The sequence below is a fragment of the Ictalurus punctatus genome, chromosome 19, assembly GCF_001660625.3.
Source record: "Ictalurus punctatus breed USDA103 chromosome 19, Coco_2.0, whole genome shotgun sequence".
Taxonomy (NCBI): Eukaryota; Metazoa; Chordata; class Actinopteri; order Siluriformes; family Ictaluridae; genus Ictalurus; species Ictalurus punctatus.
In genome coordinates, this window is record NC_030434.2 from 9,530,692 (window position 1) to 9,551,437 (window position 20,746).

General features: G+C 39.5%; 1 protein-coding gene across 2 annotated transcripts; it reads right to left on the reverse strand.

Annotated features, from left to right (window-relative positions):
• Window positions 1-1,483: 1,483 nt before the first annotated feature.
• On the reverse strand, window positions 1,484-17,388 carry nuak1a (NUAK family, SNF1-like kinase, 1a). 2 transcript variants are annotated; one of them, XM_017494787.3, is made up of 7 exons: window positions 16,895-17,388; window positions 11,476-11,596; window positions 9,372-9,523; window positions 7,279-7,344; window positions 7,073-7,192; window positions 3,971-4,103; window positions 1,484-3,876 (listed from the first exon to the last, which is right to left on the reverse strand). In XM_017494787.3, the coding sequence occupies exons 1-7, from the start codon at window positions 17,120-17,122 to the stop codon at window positions 2,870-2,872; spliced, it is 1,827 nt and encodes a 608-aa protein (XP_017350276.1). In that variant the 5' UTR covers window positions 17,123-17,388; the 3' UTR covers window positions 1,484-2,869. The 2 variants fall into 2 exon arrangements, with proteins under 2 accessions (XP_017350276.1, XP_053544333.1); XM_053688358.1 differs by lacking the exon at window positions 16,895-17,388 and adding an exon at window positions 12,982-15,508.
• Window positions 17,389-20,746: the final 3,358 nt, after the last annotated feature.

Sequence of the window (20,746 nt, forward strand, 5' to 3'; positions counted from 1 at the left end):
AGGTGTAGTGTCAGCTGTTGTTCCTCGCCTTCTCGAATTTAAGCAATTGCAACTACCCCTGCACACAATGTGAGAAAAAGAGCTATCTGTAGACAAAACTGATTAGGATGAGGTATGGGAAAACTTTTTCTGCGCATCAAATATCCGAACCACCAAAGCCTTGATTTTAAATTCTGCCCGTAGATTATACTCAACACCACAGAAGCGTTTCCTCATCAAATTATCTCCAAATCCCCACTGTAGCTTCTGTCCCTACCAATAAGTGGGAACATTTCTTCATATGGTGTGGGAATGTGAGAAGGTTCATGAGTTTTAGGGAAGGATCACCTCTATACTTGTCCTGTTCAGTGTTGGATTATGCTGAAAACCTTGTAAGTGACCTTCATTTTGTAAAATGATTGAAAAACAATTGATCAAGTAAAAAAAAAATGTTTATAGATTGTTAGAAATTATATTCACACAATAATCTAGTCCTTAATAGCTTTGTTATTGTCTCTGTATTATCTCTGAATGATCTCCAGTGAACCCGTAGGAAATCATGGCATTTGAACTGATCACTGTTTGCTCTGAGAGAGAGAGAGAGAGGGGGGGGGGGGGGGGGGAAATCACTGATAAATCATTGATAAATTCAATCAGTTCTATTCTGTTTGCTAAATGAGTTGTCATTTTATTGTCAATTAAACATTGTTTTAAAACGTTGTCCATTGACCCCTAAAGTGTGCTAAGCGCTTGTTTCTGTTTTGATGAAGAGAACACAGCCGGTCTCTGATTACAAACTCAGCTGATTAGGCTTCTGTTTATTTTGCTATGGCAGGTAAAAACTTGATTAATGCAAGAAATTCATTCTGTTGCTAGTGTAGGAAATTACACTAGCAGAGTTTTAGACATCTTTTTTTCAACGTGTTCAACTGGCTCCTTACCTGACATGAGCTTTGCAGGCAGGCACCCAAGGCAAGCTTAAAAAGTAAACTAAATAAAAGTAATTTTCAACGTTGTTTGGGTGAAATATGTTAATGTTTTCTTAAAATAGAGGTGTCAAACTCTATTACTGACAGAAAACCTCAAAAAACATGATTTTTCATCTGAGTTTTTTCCCCAAAAAATTCAGACCCAGTCACATTCGATGGATTTTCCCATATCTCTCCATGACATCATATCTCAAGTTAAACTGAAGAATGTCACATACAAGAGATGAGAGAGTGTCATTGCTGGGTGAGAGATCTGTTTACATACCATCATGTTCTCTGCAGGCTGTGGTATTACTGAAAACAAGCAACCAAGGAACCCATCACAGCTATATCCGACGTGTACACTGCATACACATCACAAAACTCATTCCACACCATAGACCTTTATTAGAAGTAGCCAAAGTGTAGTGTTCCAAGCATGGCCCTTATTGTCTTAAATACACCATTTCTATCCACAGAGAGTGTTTGTCACAGATACCTAACCAAACTACTTATTTTTAATACTGTAAATTGAACCATATTCAAAATGTGGATATTTATTATAATGACAATCTTCTGGTCAATGAAGGCACACAACAAGACAAAGTTAACAAATACATTTTGCAAAAACAATGGGAATGGGAATAATGTACAATAATATAATACATGAAAGATTAAATAACAGTACATTTAAATACATATAAATACACAACATCCAGTTAAATACTGCAATACGAAAATTACCCTAAATGATAAATAGGTGCTAACACCAGTTTGTTTGTTTTCTTTTCTTCCAGTTTGGCAGTTACAGTATAGAAGCATAGCATCATTGTGTTTTCCGTTTCTTGGTTTATATATAGGCAGATCACGCACTTGGTTCTGCAGCCTGTTACATATAAAGCACATTTGTCTAGTTGTTAAAATTCCACTGCATTGAAATTAAGCCAACACACACTCATCCATTTGCATAATCAAACCTGAAAGCAAAATGTATCAATGTATCAAAGAAAAACAACAACAACAACAACAAAAAAATACTAACATAGTATAACATTTAGCACTGTGGATCCAGTTAAAGGTAGTATTCCATTGTATGATAAACAGAAAAACGCTGCATTTTCACAATACTCAAAAGCATCTATTGTTTAGTTAGGTCTAACTGTACAGTCTTGAACCTGATCCTTTTTACAAGGCATTTATTGTATATATATTTTTTTTTATAAAAGTTTGTTTTCATGACCTGTCACGTTTGGAATGAACAGCATTTTGACACACTGATATTAAACAGGAATAGTCTAGCCTATTCCTCTCTTTTCAATAGCGGCTGTTGTTGAAGTGCAGGGTGTTCCTGTACTGGATTTACTCCGCAGGTTACACCCAGTACCACCACTGTGTCACGCCACATGTTTAAATGGCTCAGACTGCAAACAGCAGTGTGTATGTGAGAGTCACTGTGACATCTCATCTAGTGCTGATGTGACCTCTGACCCCAATATGTGCCTAATGTTAAGTCAAGCTAACATACTGTAGCATTGACAGTCTAGACTTGGACCTTGCGGTTGTATAATATATAAATAATAATGACTTTTTGTGGCCATGCAGATTCATATGCTCAAAATATTTATAAATAAATAATTCTAATCTTCTTAACGGTGGACTGTGCCGTACGTCAGTAGTAAGCAGTCAGGTTTGTAATGTTTTGCGGAGGACAATGTGTCAGTAAGGTGCTTGCCTCATTCTTCTTTGATAAACCAGAACCATCAGCATGATGACATGTTAAGTTCCACAGCTTCAGATTTCCCTTCTTGTAGCATGTAAACATAATGCAGTTCAAGGTCAATGATTGAATACATGATTGATTGTTCCTGACTGATCCAGTCACTTTGCTGTAACCTTTCAACACTCACTTTCTCACTCCCTTTCTAACTGAGATGGTTGCTGATGTTCAGGGCCTGCTGATACACTTGAGTCACATCATCCAGATCCCCTAGTAGGGAGAAGCTACCATTGTCCCCAGGAGATCCTGGTGGGCTGCGGGTGTTCTTTGAGCCATGGAGGGGTGTTGCTGTTTGCAGTCCCCTAAATCCTGCCATCTGCAGTAGATCCTCAGCTGAGAGGCTGCCTCTGATGTTGGGTTTAGGAGAAGAAGGTGGCCAATCCACTGCTATACTCGGGATGCCTATCTCCTCCCTCAGGATGGTTGAGGTTCGACTCTGACTCTGTGGTAGGTTTGAGTCCAGCGTGGGTGTCACATGAGATGAGTATTTCCCGTTCCTCTTCAATATGCCCTTCCTCCCTGGCACCCTTTTAGGTGGTGAGCCATTGGGTGGAGGAGCCACGGTGCTCTCTAGCAGCTCTGAGGACTCGCTGCGCTCTGGAGAGGAATAATAGCCAGACTCGCGCTGATGGTTGTTTTTCAGGATGCCTTTCATGGGAAGAGAAGGCATCATTTTGGCTGGTGAGCCACCTGCTGCTTCCTCTCTCTCAGGACTTGAGGTGGGCTCAACTTCCCTGTAGCAGATTGAGCGCCGCAACTCAGCCTCACACAAGCTTTGAGACCGCTGATCTCCAGTGCTTGCCCGTGTTTTTAGGATACTTTTAGGCCTCTTCATGGCTGGCTTCTCTTCTAGAACTGCCCTAATTCCACCCTCATTTTCCTTTGAGGACCTCCTGAGTCGACGGGTTGAAATGGTCCCACTGGTGTTGACACCTGAATCGGGGCAAGCCAGTTTGCTTGGCTGAGTCTCAGTGCGACTCTGCCAGTCAATAAAGCGGGCAAGCATGGGTGAGCTGTTCTCTTGCTGAGTCTGGCAGTCACACACACTGGTCTTCCAGCCCCAGTTCACCCACCAGTGGTTGGCAATATCCTCTACAGTGGCCCGGCGATCTGGGTTTACCATCAGCATCCAACGAATCAGGCCACGAGCATCTGGTAGATACAGATAAAAATTCAAGGTCGTTGATAAAGGAGCATCGAGATATATCAGAAGTAAATGTTTAAAATAGAGAGATCACACACACACCTGATGACTGGGGAGGTTCCCTGTACTCCCCTTTGCTGATTTGGCGTATGAGCCTTTTGTGATCTCCCCCATCGAAAGGCATTGTGCCATACACCAGAGTGTACAGCAACACACCAAGAGCCCAGCTGTCGACCTGCCAGCACGGAGGAGAATTGGTAAAAATCCAAACATAGAATAAACACAAGTGGTTTATTGTTAGTTAAACTAACAAGCTAGTTCATACTAGCAAGCAACATTGTCTATGAGCGTGTCCAACACAGAGCTGCAGTTCTGTGACATGTGACAATTTCAAAGGAGATTTTTCAAGTCGTTGTGAATTAGTTATGATGTGGTAAAGTGACTAATCCAAATGATTGTCGTAAATTATTCCTCGGACCCACCCTATGGCGTGCGTGGTCCAATGTTTATTTCCACACTCACAACTTTAGCTCTGCGATTAGTTCCCATTTATTGTTTGACTTGCAAAAGTGGAAGAAAACCCCATAACCATGGTTTCATCTTATCCTGTCATCTACGACCTCTCATATTTGGCAGGAAGTAGCAGAGATCCTTTACATCTATGGCATTTGGCAGAATCCCTTATCCAGAGTGACTTACAGTTATCTCTTTTATACAACTGAGCAGTTGAGGGTTAAGGGTCTTGCTCAAGGGCCCAGCAATGGCAGCTTGGCAGTGGATTGGATTTGAACTCACAACCTTCTGATCATTAGTCCAGTGTCTTAACCACTGCACAGCAAACAAAACTGATCGTACAAGGTGTACACTGGGCTGTAGGCTATACATTTTGGCTACTACTATTTCTCATCAATGAATAAAATGCATTCAATGAATAAAACGCTGGACACTGCACACCCCCAAGTGAACAACAGTAACAGTTGCTAACACAGACATAGACCAGAATCTGTAGTTTAGTCTTTAAGTCTGGACCCTGGAACATCACCATTACATACTGTACATTATCTATGTACTTTTCCCTTATATCTAACCTAATTAACACCACTTCTCTTTATAAACCATAAATCAAAGCATCATTATGCTTTTAACTGCACAGAAACAATAGACATATGAATCACCCTTATATGCGCTCTTGAGGCTTAAACCTTGTTAAGGGCTGTGCCACTTGTCTGTTCTCCGCTGACCCTGATTAGACAGCAGAACATTTTAGCAATCAGTCAGTGTTAACGGGTACAATAGCTGATTAGAGCACAGGAAAGTCCACTCCCATGATTGCTGACCTGTCTGACCCATAGGAGATGAGAGGACTTGTGTGATTGCTGGCACAGAAGAGAAGTGTGGAGCCTTTCCCATAGAGCAGGAAGACTGTTATGAAAGAAATCACTATGGGGCCAGTGGAGGAATGTGGGGTGTGTGTGTGTGTGTGTGAGTGAGAGAGAGAGAGAAAGAGAGAGAGAGAGTAGTGCTTTGCATGTAATGCATGTTTTCTATATCTACAGTATATCTATTGTATGAATGTATCTGCATGTCAGTATGTGTGTTTATGCATCAGAAATAAATGATAAATGACTATCTTGGTAAATGACTATGCATTCCTGTTCTTTTTAGAGAACAGTCTTTTCTTTTTAGCTGCTTGCTGACAGAACAGAGTGATTGTGTTTGGGTGCCACATTACTGCTGAATTCTGTAAATAGTTAGGAGATTAGTCCTCATTCCAGCTGGCAAACACGCTGATTGTCTAAAGTATGATAAACCAAATGGCTGACTGTGTCCTTAGATGAACCTTCATCCTCACCATGCAGTAAATTTTTTGTGTATGTGTTTGTGTGTACCTTCTCTGGAATGCCATCAAGGAAAAAAACACATTGTCTTTGTTGTTTTGTTTTTTTCAGTCTCTTATCTGTAATGTTAATGAACAGTAAAGAATGTCTGATTATGTGTTGATGTGCCTACAAGGTCTTATCTTCCCTTTTTTTTGTTGTTGTTTTGTTTTTATGTTCTTGCTGGAAAAAGGTCAGCTCATGGTTTGGTTTAAATCTCACAGTCTTTGGTTTAGTTAAAATATCTCTGGCCACAAGACCATCTATATTATTGTACTGGTACCATAGTGGTTAAGTGAATTTCCCCGGCTGTTCGAAAATCTGAGTCACCCAATGTCTTCAAAAGAATGCTAAAGACCTACCTCTTCACCAAGCATTTAAATAAGCTTTGAAACTCTTTTGCTGTTATATATTTTGTTATTGATGTTGCTGCTACATTTCTCTACATATCTGTTTTACATATGGTAAAGCCGCAGTTTTGCCCTGGTTTTGCCATCCAACACTGTTCCGCTGTCCTGTTATGCGAGCATGCACCACCCTGTTTATTTATCTCACTGTCGTGTATTTGCACTTTTTGTCGTCCTGTGTACTGCATTCCTGCACTGTGTTGTACCATGTCCTGAAGAAATGACAGTTTGTTCCAATATATACATAGTATTCTTGCTTTACAGTCCCCTCCAAAGATATTAGAACAGTAAGGTCTTCTAAAGGTACTGGAACAGCAACTGCTGTTGTATTCCTTGGCTGACCTGTTGTTAGTACACCGGTGGTTTCTTTCTTTTCCAGGACAATCCAAATTGTTGTATTGGGTTATGCACAATGCTTGTATAACGGCTCTGATTGATTGTCCCTTTCTTTTTTCTCAGCTTCAAAATGGCTTGCTTTTCTCCCATAGACAGCTCTCTGGTCTTCATGCTGGTTTATCCTTTTTAACAACAAATGCAGTCTTCACAGGTGAAACCCATGGTTCAAACCAAGAATAGATGTTCAGCGCTATTAATTGTTTAAACAACCAATTTAACAGGGCACACCTGGGCAGCAAGAAACACCTATCAGTCATGTGTTCCAATATGTTTGATCATTAGAAAAAATGCGTGGGTTCAAACAAAAGGTGCCATGGTCTAAGCTGTTTAACACATCTACGGCAGATGTAAATATGAGGAAATGAAAGCTGAAATTCGGATCTATCCTCTCATATTCATCTTTTATTCTCAAACCCAAATAGAATTGGCCTTGCTGTTTTTGATGCAGACTACATACCACTACTATAAGCTACTCTCGATAAGGGCATGTACCAAATGTTGTACATGTAAATTGTATTGCTCACCTCTGGGCCTCGATATGGCCTTCCATTTACAATTTCAGGTGAAGCGTAGAGAGGACTGCCGCAGAAGGTCTGCAGAAGCTTGTCTTTGTGGTAAAGGTTGGATAACCCAAAATCTGCAATCTGGGAAAATACATACCGATATTTTAGATCTCTCTCTCGCTCTTTCTTCCTTTCTCTCTCTCTCTCTCTCTCTCTCTCTCTCTTACCTTTATATTGTAATTGTCATCTAGCAGCACATTTTCAAGTTTTAGATCCCGGTGCACCACTCCTTTCTGAAAAACATTAACAGCATCATGAGATCTCTATGCAATCCTGAAAAATAACTACCCAACCATGAACTGGCTCACATTTATATCTCGTATCTGCACGGCATATTTACCTCTTCATATCGACAGTTCCAAAATGCACGCGCCATTGATTATGAACAAATCTGAAATACACTCCAATTTCAAAGTTTTAATTTCGCAAAGTGAACTCAATTGCGTCTAGACATTAGCAAGTGTCCCAGTATGTGTGGCTTTAATGGGAAAGGATATTTGTCTGTGTGGTAACCTATTTCTTGTGTCTTTAATTTAGTTCACTATGTGAACGCAAGCTGTCATTGTTAAACACACCCACACTAACACACAGGCACTACTTTTTCCACACGTACACACATACTAGAGGATATGCCTTCTATCCTGAACTTCCCTGCATCCTGTATAAGAACTGCTGTGTCCTGACCTCTCCTCTGCCGTGTTGGTCTGCCCTGGTGTACTGCTGTGGTCAGCAGGGCGGTGGCTGGAATCCCCCATCTGAGCAGTGGATGACATCAGCAGCCAGCTGTGCTAGCCCACCCCTAACCTGCCATGACCAGAAGCTAGACTTTCTGACCAAATCCAAACATTAGCCTCTGTGATCTGATGTTCATAGTATAAACCCTTTCACATGTTTGAGGAGCCATGTGTACATAGTTGTGAGAATAGACTGAATGTAAATACAGTGGTATAAAGTCTCAAAAGTGAGTGTACAGAACTGTAGGATCAAAAAGCGTTCTTAAAAATTGGCAAGAAAAAATTCAGTCTGCCATTTTCTTTGTCCCAAACATGTGTTGATAGAGTCAAACAAAACAAAACATCAGTCTTTTCATATTTAGGACAATTGAGGGATTCGTACCCAACTAATACAAAAGGTGCAAACATTCACTGATGCTCAAGAAGACAACACGATACATTAATTCCCACGGGGATGTAAACTTTTGCACAGGATGATCGGCGTAAATTGTTATTATTTTGTTTAAATATCTAATTTCTTTTCATTTATACTGCCCTTCAGAATCTACATAAGATATTTACAGAAGTTTCCCATAAGACAAAATAAGGATTTCTTTACCAATTACCCAGCAGCTTCAATATTTTTAACAATGTCAGTGGAAAAAAGAAGTGGTGTTAGAAGTTGCTTCCCTGGGCTAAACGCTAATTAAATCAAACGTGCTAAGTGCATTTAAAAATCTGTACAATATTGTGGCAAAACTACAAATCTGCTGAAACATACGAACATTTGCCACATAAATGGGGAAAAGAAATAACAGATCCAGATGTTCCAGACAATACTGGATTATTTTGGATTATATATTATTTTTGGGGCGAGCATTGGTCACAGTGTTATCACACTGAAATGACATAACATCTATGCAGTGCAAGCTGGTTGTGATATTATGGTAATTTTAGCTAACCTTGAATTGATCGTTAAGTAGCAAACTTTTTCAATGTCTTAACAAACCTCTTTGCAAGTTATTGCTAAGCAGCTAGCTAAATTTCTCAGACGTAATTTATGAGCCATAAAATATATACACAGCAACTAGTTACAGTAAAAATAGCAACTCGGTCACTGATTTAAAGCTGTATTCTGAGCTGAGGAACGTACAATTCTTTATAAATTACCACAGACTTTCAGCAGATTTAGGTCAAGACACGTCATGTGATGTCATCAAAACGAGATTCACGTGCATCGAACATGAGTACAGCTAAAAGGTCTCATTTACCAACAAACATCACTGCGAAATTTCGCAATTTTGCCAATTCAAATAGTTTTCCGCAAGAAAAAAAAATAAAAAATCAGCGCAAATTTAGAAAAAACGCCACAGAATCATCACACAACAATCACAAAAAAACTCATAAATCCTGTACAGACTGATCAAGTTAAAATGACTGCTTTAGATGAATGGGTTCACTGAGCTTTGTCCTTTTTTAATGCATACAGACAGTACGTTGCTGTGGAGCGACAGTGCATCAGATCTCGTCAGACTCTGGCCTCTCACCTTGTGACAGTGATGTACAGCTGAGACAATCTGCCTGAAGAAGTGTCTCGTCTCTCTCTCGCTGAGCTTACGTCGCTCGCTGATGTAATCGTACAGCTCCCCTTTGCTGGCATACTCCATCACGATGACAATCTTGTCTTTATTCTCGAACACTGTGCAAACAGAGATGGGGAAAATAGACAGATTGTGAGTATGCTGCTTACATTCTTTATGCTTGATTATCATGGTAATTCTTTTCTAAAGCAGTTAAGTCAGGCTGAATACCAGACATGGAGAGTCAGGCTAGGAAGCATGATTAAATGTGCCGGTTTGAGTCGTTATCATGTATAAATGATTGTGTCTTATTTCAGCTCTTTCGAATGGATTTAGCGCTGGATTTTAGCTGGTTTCGTTCTGCTTCCTGCCGTGGCACAGTGCCATGCTGCTGAGGTACCAGAGGACTGGATGGAAGAGCTCCAGCCACTCTGGAATCAGTCACGGGCACCCCGTTTAGGAGCTGCCAGAGCTAACAGGTGTGAGATGCATTGTGTGTGTGTGTGTGTGTGTGTGTCGGTATGCATGTGTGTGAGAGAGTGAAAGACTAGTGGAAGTGGCTGTAGAGTGATGGGGTCTTGTCCTGGGACAATATAATTGTACAGTGTATCATATCAAGGACCGTAACACCACATCTATCACGTCTGCTCATGTCACACATGCCTTCACCTTCACACACACACACACACACACACACACACATACACACACACTTCTAGTTTCTAAGACATTTTGATTACGGTATTTACAATGATCTTGTCATGATCTTAAGTAAAATAAAAATGGATAAATGTTAGCTATGGATTATATTAATGAATTCAATACCTCACATTATTACATCTTCCAATCAATACATTTCCCCCGTCAGTGGACAAAGATTTTTTTTTTTCTTACTGATCATGAGAAGCTCACCAGTGCACATAAACAATTGTTTAACAAGCATTCCCATTGGTGAACTTCCTTAGCACTTCTGATCAGTGTGCAAAGAAGCAGGAAACATAATTGTATTAGCCATGCTGCCTTGAGCCAGACTCACATACAGCCTAACCACTGCAATGATTCCACACTGCTAGTTCTCATAAGTTCTGAAGAGTCCTCACAAAATTCATTCACTCATCTTCAGTAAGTGCTTTATCTTAGGCCAGGGTCATGGTGAATCCCAGGAACACACTCTGGAAAACACTTGTGACAGGATGCAAGTACGTAGCACCTCACCATACATTAACACTTAAGGGCAATGTAGTGCATTACACCACTGTGTCCATCAGAAATACCAGACAAGGTAAACAGATCCCTTTAATGAGCAGCCATAACCTCAGTCTGACTTAGACATGACTGGGTGAGTTTTATTTGGTCTTTTCAAGTGGTTCAGACTGATGTCCCCAAACTGTTAGCATGTGAGGCTTTCTTTGCATCAGGCAATCACTGAACTATTGGTTAAAGTCTGCCATTTAAGGTGTGGCGTCTTCAGACATTCAGTCCAAACCAAAATGCCCTAAATTTGGTCAAAGAAAGTCGCGGAAGGTCCACTGGCCTCTTATACTCCGAGCTTTTCAGAAGTAGTCTGTCAGACCTCAGCCGGGTTCAATCTGAACAGTCTGAACTTGTCATTTCAACATAGTCTTACAGAGGACATGTTTATCCACCTTCCCCTATTTTCCCATGTGAAGACATTTGATTCAGTTGTTATGTCTGCCCTGGACATGTGCTAATATCTCTGTGTTATGGAGACAAAATCAAACTTCAAAACAAACATGAAGACACAATGTGGAAAAGTATGTCTATGTCTATATAAACACATTTCCAAGACAATGTGGAAATGTGTATACATAGACATAGACATAGTATGCCGGTCTGGAGCTATCTAATTAGCTAAATTAGTATTGTCAATTAGCTGGAATATAGTAACAGAAAATCCTATGGTCAGTGTGTAATCTATGTTTGGAAAAGTACCTCTTGTATAACCAACTGTGCAGTGGGTGTACGTATTTAAACAGATGACTCTCTCCATACAGTGTGGAGTAAATATCACTAGAGTGGGAAAGAAAGTACAGCATGCATACTCAATCACCTTCATATATAGATATAATGTGTGGATGGCGTAGGGAAGACATGATCTCGATCTCTCTGCGGATGTGAACCATGTCCTGTTCGTCTTTGATCTTCTCCTTACGGATGGACTTGATTGCAACCTATAAATCAACAGAGGGATACAAATTAAAGGTATACTCAGTCATTTTGGCAGAAAGTTAGCTAAAGCTAGCTGTTTTGAGATTCAAATAAATACATCCCCTCTAAAGCCGTGCTACCTTGTCTTGACTGGTTGGATATATGTAGTTCACATCTTTGTTACTTTCCACCTTTTATAGAGCATAGAGCACCACGGGGACAAGAGGACTGCATGGTGCCTTAATGGTTGGTTAGCACATTGGCCTCGCACCTCCACGGTTGGGGGTTCGATTCCCAGTTCGGCTCTGTTTGTGTGGAGTTTGCATGCACTGCCCATTCTTTAGTGGTTTCCTCTGGGTACTCCAGTTTCCTCCCCTAGTCCAAAGACATGTGTTTGTCTGATTGGCCTCTCTAAATTGATTGTGCCCTGAGACCCCTGGGACAGGCTCTAGACTCTCCCACAACCCTGTGTAGGATAAGCACTACAGAAAATGGATGCATGGATGTTCTGACCTAAACACTATATATGTGTGTATATGTGTGTGTGGGCAAGAGAGAGAGAGACAGAAATCACTAACTTTATAAAAGGCTAGCAGTAATATGTTGATTAACATGGAACAAAAATGTCTGAAGAAATCGTGTACAACTAACTGATTATGAACTTGTTTTTCCATTAGAGTTTATTTAATCAAATGAACCCCTGAATACTTACGTAGCTAAATGTGTATGTTAAATTAGTAGTGTAAACAATTCCAGCATTCTCAGTGTAAGGGATGTTTATCAACAAATACCCTGATTCCGTTTATAATTTGAGATCATTTGGAAAATGTCTTGGTTTACAGCATATGTCAATAAATGATGTGTAAATGATGTATTTTTTTTTAATCTATATGTTTGGTCTGTATCGTTGATTTTGCCTCTGAACATTCCTGAAGCGTCTGTTTATTGATTACAACAACCAACAGATATCCTGGTATTGATATGTCCTTAAGGAAATTGATTGATTGATTTATTAGTCAGCTGGCAGATGTGTAGTATACACCAATGATGATTACACCATACTTGGGTCAAGAAGGAAAGTCTCTACCCCCAACAGTGTTACAGAACAGAACAGAGGCAGGAAGAGTGACAGAGTGTGAGGGAAGTGCTTCCTGTCTCCAAACACCCTATGCAATGACTCAACAGCTTGCTTGGAATTCACCAATTGAGTCATTTTGGACCAGGAAATTCTGTGCCGCAGTAACAGCTAGACCATGTGACGGAGATAGGGAATGATAAAATCGTTTGACGTAAATGGTTGAGAATATTTAAATGTTTGTCTGGTATACTTTAACTGGAAGTAGGGTCCCAGTGGCTGTATATAGGCTGCAGCAGGAAAAGTTGTGAAGTTGCACTGCGTGCTTCTAACCTTGAGTGAAAGTAGGTTCCTGAAAGGACGAACAGACATCTCAGAAGGCTGTGCACCACAGTAGTTATTATTAGCCTATTCCCCTTCCGCTCTCTCCAAACGGACATCACAGATCTGTAGCCAGCCGGAATTCAGTGCATCACCCAAGGCAAATATTCATTCATTCATTCATTCATTCTCCTGGGGATACTAAAGAAACACATTCACTTATTTACAGGTCGACCTGTATTATGTAAGGATAATGGATAGTAAGGGGATTTGGGCTTTATCAAGCTATCGAGGTTGGATATTTATTTCAGAGTCAGAGAAGTGAAATCTAGGGATTATATCTACAGGAAATCTGTTTTGCATGTTCCTGTTCTGAGTCATAAAATAGACTAGGGGAAATAGTGCCGAGAGCCTAACTTCCTGTCCAACCTGTGCCATTCACAACTCCATCCTGCTCCAGACTTTTACAGGGAAAATTACTACACCTGACCAATATGCTAAAAATATCAAACATTTTTGGATAAACGAATCAATATCCAAGAGGATATAACAATCTCCAAACCAATGAACAGCAACTGTTGGGCCTTTTTGTATGTTTTGCAAGAGAGAGAAAAATCGTGGGTGTGTTTGGTTCACCTGTGGTTTAGCAGCACATTAGGGGCTCAGTATGTCAGAATAAGCTTTCACTATAATTAGGGTCAAGTTCCTTTTAGACCTGACCTTAATTATAGTGAAAGCATAAACTCATTAAAGTCATATGATGAGGGAAGCACACCCAGACACGCCTGGGCAGGGCTCGATGCCTGGGCACTGGCTACGGATCATTAAGCAGGCCTGTGTTTGATGCATATGCCAGCTGGCTTGAGGCTTCTTCCCAGTGTAAGCTTCGGCTAAAGGTACCTTAACTCTCTAGCATACAGAGCAGTGCATTGTTCAAGCAAGACAGACAACAGGTGTGCTGTTTTATCTGAGTGGCTGTTTGGAAGAAAGCCTATATGGTGATGCATTGGTGCATGAAGGAGCTTGAAGAAGCAAGTTACACAAAATTACACACAAAACATCTGACTGAAGAGAACGGTCCTTATCACTCTCTCTACATGTGTAGAATAGTAGAAATATTCTAGTGAATCCCTGGCTTTGAGTCATGAGAGTGAGTGTGAGAATGAATCAGGCATTCTTTACACTCCTTTTAGACCAGGGGAGTACACTAGAAGTCTGAGAATGCACAGTAGTTATAACATCAATGGCATGAGCCTTGCTTATGCATCTTTGCACACAGCTGGGAGGGAGTCTATGAAATTATCCTGAGCTAGTGGTATTTTAGAGCATTTCTCAGTGAATTCTGTACTCTCCTGTATTTTCTCTCTTCTTTCACCTAGTTAAGACACAGACACTAACAGTCTCTTATAGACATAACAAAGTGTTCGTTATTCCACCAGCATCCTTTTTTTTTTTTTTTTTTTTTTTTTTTCCAATTCCACAAGGACCAAAACACAAGAATGCAGGCATGTGCCCTTCAAAAGGTGCATATCAACATTCAGTCTCTCATAGGACTGGATCACATGCTCTCACAACAGGATATTGCTTAACTTGTTTGAGTAGTTTTGCTGGCACAGGCTCGGCTGTCTTTCATCTCCTTGTTTATAGTGATGAGTTGGTATTAAGAGTGTCAGGACCCTACCGTGCTTGAAAGTAATGTAACTTTGAAATGTTGCCTAAAGTGAAGCCGATCAATGAGAATTCCAGATAAAAGGGAAATGTTTGTGCTCAGATCTCGTTGCTTCACAATGCACTGTGCTGGACACAGAAGAAGGCAGCTCGGAATAGACACACGAGTGACTGACATTAACATTGCTTGCATTATAACCTTTCACCTTTTATGTAAAACGCCTTCTGGATGGATCATGATTCGTTCTTTGTAACTGTGTGTGTGTGTGTGTGTGTGTGTGTGTGTGTGTGTGTGTGTAATTATGCGTCTTACACCCATGCAAACTGATGACAGTCTTTTTAAACCAAAATGTTTTTAAAAATACTCTAAAACATATTCTGATTGTATGTAAAGCAGATTCAGTGCCGAATGAACATCTGCAATGTTCATGTCTCATTTGTGATGAGAGGTAAATTCAACAGTTTTCATTTGTGAAAAAAAAAGTGAATGTTTGGGTTGCCAGATTGGCCTGTATTTTCTCCACCCGTTACAATTAAAATGTAAACAGTACAAAAATAAAGGTACCAAACTGTACTTTTCCTTTTCGCTAGGCGTGCAGAGACTTAACTAGGGAAGTGGGACCATTTTACAGCAGGTCATAAATACTTATTCGTAAGTTCTTAACATATACACATATAATGTAATGCAGCTGATTAGATACTGTACATGTCAAATAATATGCTCTACACGGTAACTGCTCTATAACATCAAAAGAATGGTTCCCTTACACTGCAAAATAAATAAATAAATAAACAAATAAATAAATAAAAAAGGAGATAAGTGGAAATACCTTGAATACAGTCAGATTTATCTCGTATTTCTTATTATAAGATCACAATAAACCAAATATAGATCATTAAACCTATTTCAAGTCATTTTCTTAGGCAGATTTCTTATTCTACTGGCAGATAATTTTGTTTCTTTTTAGAAATAAATGCTTCAAATCAGCAACATTATATGCCATTAGAACAAGACTATTTCAAGCTTGAAATTAGTACAAATGGCTTGAAATAGGTTTAATGATCTATATTTGGTTTACTGCGATCTTATAATAAGAAATACTAGATAAATTTGACTATATTCAAGGTATTTTCACTTCCAAAAATGTCATTTTTTTCCAGTGTAGTTTAATCATATTTTGTATACGACTGGTTTTATGACGCAAGGCATAATTTCCGTATTACTAGCATGCTATTTTCAGTGAAATGGTCATAAAGGTATTTTAATGTTGTTATTATTATGGTAAGATTGCTTGATGGTAAATCATGCTTCTGCAACTGTCTGGCATCCACCCAGCATGCATGAGAACGTCACACTTGTCACACTTAAGTTAGTAAAGAATACATGGTGGTTTTATTTAGCATATTTTCTCATCCCGCTGAAATTATTTCCTGGCTACAGCACTGCTGGGGTGCACCATTGCATCTTTTACCTAGGAAAGTGCATGTAGTGTACCTTTTAATAACCTTTCAGAGTAACACTTTAAAGGTGCATCATTATGTACCGTAAATTACATGATATGGCCAAAAGTTTGTGGACACCTCATCGTAACACTCATATGTGCTTGTTGAACATCCCATTCCAGATTTATTCCCCCTTTGCTGTTATAATGCGCTCCACTCTTCTGTGAAGGCTTTTCACTAGATTTTGGAGCGTGACTGTGGGGATTTGTGATCATTCAGCTACAAGAGTATTAGTGAGATCAGGTACTGAGGAGGTCTGGGGTGCAGTCGGCGTTCCAGTTCATCCCGAAGGTGTTCAGTGGGGTTGAGGTAAGGTCTCGGTGCAGGACACTCAAGTTCTTCCTCTCCAACCATGTCCAACTATGTCTTCATGGAGCTTGCTTTGTGTACAGGGGTATTGTGATGCTGGAACAGGTTTGGTCCTCTTAGTTCCAGTGAACTATAGATTGTAATTCTACAGCATACAAATACATTCTACGCAATGGTGTGCTTCCAACTTTGTGACAAGCGGTCAGGTTTCTGCAAACCTTTAGCCATATAGTGTTTTTTTTTTAAAAGGTGAAAGATACTAAATAGAAATGTACTACTCATCAACCCCCGTGATATGGAAAAGTATAGTTTGAGATCTTTGTTTCTGACAGTGTAAGCTACAAATCAGATCAGAACACCTATCACACAAAATGCTACACAGGAGTCTAATTGGAGGGGAAGCGACCAATCTGGCAACTCATCACTCTGTCACTCACAGACTCACCACGCGCCCGGTGTGTCTCTCCACAGCCTTCTTCACTTTGCCGTACGTGCCTCTGCCCAGCGTCTCGAGCAGCTCGTAGCGGTGTTTCAGGTTGTGTTTGTGCTGGTGTTTTCTCACGCTAGAGCTTCCTAACGGACCCAGCGTGTCCACCGCTGCAAAGTCCACTGGGAGAGGTGGGTCTCCGGCGGAACTGTGGTCCTCTGTCCCTGTCCTGGACAGTGTCTCCATGACTGAAATGTCCCTCTCAGTCTTGTAGCAGGATTAATTATGCACGTAAAAAAAAAAATATATATATATATATATATACTGCTTTAGCTTGATGTCCAGTAATCCACGCGGAACTGTTCTCGTGCTTCCTCGCGTTCAAAGAAATGATTTAATAGTGGGTGACACTTGGGTAAAGCGCGCGCGCATGTGTGTGTTTAGTAGTGTTTAGAATCTGGAGGTTCGGACAGTGCGCGAGACAGTGCCATGTTCAACACCCACCCCACCGCCGGCCTACTTTTCTCCTCCTCCTCCATCTCTCCAATATGAGGACGAGGAATGCAGGCTGATAGGCGGGCTTTACTATCCTCACTTACCACGCGCATGTGTGTGTGCGTGTGTGTGTGTCTGTGTGTGTGTGAGCATATTTGCATCTTTAATCTTTCATGTCCTGGTCGCCTCCACAAGAATAGAAATATATAAGTATATAAGGAATATGTTACAGCTTTGACCTGGGGACATTTGTCTGGTACCCATGAGCAAAACTTTTATAAAAAACAAACAAACAAGAAATTTTTATTTAAAAACAAAAAGAGGCAAAAGCTTCCCTGCATCGCTGTAGGCGTAGGCATAGAATTAATTAGCTGAATAAATAATTATGTCAATAATTACGCAACTACTAACTTCTGTTTTTTGGTTATGAATAGGTTTAGGTTATAATACATTTCATCTTAGATATTTACTGTACAAGTAAGTACAGTAAATATTGTCAACATTTATTTTAGTAAATATATTTCAAATGAGGCTATTCACCAGGCTTTGTTATTAACTCAAGAAATCTACACATATAAAAAAAATCCAAACATTAAAGTCCATAAATGAAGTTATGTGTAATAAAGTGGAAGGACACAGGAAAAAAGTACTGAACACGCTAACTGAAATGTATTTAATACTTCATGGAGAAGCCTTTGTTTGTAATGACAGTTTCAAGACACTTCATGTATGAAGAAATTAATGGGCCGCAGTATTCAGGTGTGATTTTGGCCCCAATCTTCTAAACATATTGTCTTTAAATATTGTTCAATTGGATTCGAGTCAGGTGATTGACTGGGCCATTCGATTTATTTTCTCTGAAACCAATTGAGAGTTTCCTTTGCTGTATGTTTTAGATCGTTGTCCTGCTGGAAGCTCCACCCACATCTCATCTTCATCATCCTGGTGGATGGCAGCAGATACTTTTCAAAAATCTCTTGGTAAAGGACTCCATTTATCGTTCCTTCAATTATATGAACTCTGCCAGTACCATGTGATGAAAAACAGCCCCACACCATGATGCTTCCACCTCCAAACTTCACTGTTGGTGTAGTGTTTTTAGGGTGATGTGCAGTGACATTTCTTCTCCAGACATGGTGTGTAGTATGAGAGCCAAAAAGTTAAATTTTGCTCTCGTCTGACCAGACTACACTCTCCCAGTATCTCATAGGCTTGTCCAAATGAGTTGTAGCAAACTAAACGAGCTTCGACATAACTTTTCTTTAGTAATGGAGTCTTGCGGTGTGAGTGTGAGCACTGGAGTGCATTGCCTATTGTTTTCTCTCTGACGATGTTACCTGCTGCCTCCAAGTGTTTCTGGAGCTCTTTCTGAGTGGTCCTTGGCTCTTGAGCTACTCTTCTGGCTTTTCTTCTGACTCCCTGGTAAGAAATGTTGCGAGGAGCTCCTGTGCGTGTCCGGTTGATGACGGAGTGATGTTGCTTCCACTTGAGGATAACGGCCCCAATGGTGCTTACTGGAGGATTCAGAAGTTTTAAAATAAGTCTGTATCCGATTCCATCAATATGTTTCGCAACAATAAGATTGCGAAGGTCTTCAGAGAGCTCTTTGCTTTTACCCATCATGAGATGATTCTTGTTCTTCTTCTTCATTTCACCCTAATAAAGGGTATAATCACTTACTGATTTCAGCTGGTTCCTTGACTTGGAGAACTGCTTTTTCTTAGCGTGTTCAGTACTTTTTTCCCGTGTCATTCCACTTTATTACACATGACTTTATTTATGGACTTTAATGTTGTGAATTCTTTATATTTCCAGATTTCTTGAGTTAATACTGATGTCTGGTGAAAATTTCATGTGAATAGCCTCATTGGAAATATATTTACTGAAAAAAATGTTGACGTGTTCAATATTATTTCCCCCACTGTATTCCATGGACAGGTTCCAGTTCCACCATTACCCCGGCCAGGATAAAGCAGTCTCTGAAGATAACTGATGAATGAATGAATGAATGAATGAATGAATGAATGAATGTGCCTAAAGATAAATATAAAACATATTGACATGTTTGCAGAAATGCATTATTCAAATTGGTATCAACTGAGCTTTTATTCTGTTATCTGAATGTGAATGTATATAACGGTATTTTATTCAAGTTAAATTATAGCCAACATTATAACTGCAATTTAAATGCAATTTAAAAAAATCTTTCTTTTTTTTGCAGTATGGAATTGCAGTGAACATCCTTTCACACACTATTCATGCTTCAAGATTTCAAACTGGTGTGATGCCACATTTTACACAAATGATAACTCACCTTCATTTGTTCATTGTTTTTAGTGCTCATTCGTTGTGTTTAACATGTTATAACTAACATTTAGTAAGTACAGAATTTGGAACCATCCCTGTTGATTTAATAAATAAAATTAATATTACTGAACACTCTGGGATGTCAGTGATTTGGCTGTGTGATGTGTGTAATACATGCATCTGAAGGACATGTCCTCTGAGATTGATGGTACACTCACCATAAGTTAAGGGTGAACTGCAAACTTCCGAATGAAACAGAAATTTCAAAAAACATGAATATAGGTTTAAATTATATTCATATTAATATAATATCTGGTACGTATCTTCTGATGTAAAGTGTGCTAACTTGACTGAAAACAGAACACAGGTCAAATAAAAAGTCATTCTTTTGAATTTGCTGAAACTTTTGAATAGTTATTAAACGGATCAGTCCTCAGGTAAAGTATCTAAGCTGTTTTTTACCCAGTCACTTTTACATGAACTTGTAATGTTGTTTACAAGAACAGAGGTGATAAAACTACTGATATTCTTTACTGAAGTGCAATTTTAATAAATACTATTAAAAGTAAAAGTATAAAGTATAAACTCTTAAACTGGCTAAAAGTATGAACGTAAACGAAAGATTCATAAAGGAGAAAGATGTCCGCCACAAACCACACAATGATTTTAACACGGGGAAACTTAAGCCATACCAAACTATCTACTGATGTATTCCTAATCTCTAAAATGCTGGCTAGTATGACAACTCAAATTGATTACAGTGATGGGTATTAGGCATCATTCTTGCTGTTACATTTGTTAAAGTTTAGATTTACTAGGACGTTACATTTCTTTGCAGCTGTTTAATTCTAAAAATAGTCATTTAAGGCTTACATATGTATAGTCCCCTTTGAAAGTATTGAAACACAAGGTCAGTTTTTTTTTTTTGGTTTTTCCTAGACACATTTGGGTTTGAGATCAAAAGATGAATATGGGACGATAGATCAGAATTCCTGCTTTAATTCGCTGATGTGTACATTTAGTTAAACACCTTAGAACATGGTACCTGTTGTTTGAACCCAACCATTT

Bases quoted from the DNA above. Each gene is read 5' to 3' on its own strand.
- nuak1a (XM_017494787.3), bottom strand. From the start codon at position 17,122: ATGGAGACACTGTCCAGGACAGGGACAGAGGACCACAGTTCCGCCGGA. The intron at 9,524-11,475 runs GTGATTGAGTAT...CTGTTTGCACAG, and splicing joins CATTATATCTATATATGAAG to TGTTCGAGAATAAAGACAAG. The intron at 4,104-7,072 runs GTGAGCAATACA...CCGTGCTGGCAG, and splicing joins GGCCATATCGAGGCCCAGAG to GTCGACAGCTGGGCTCTTGG.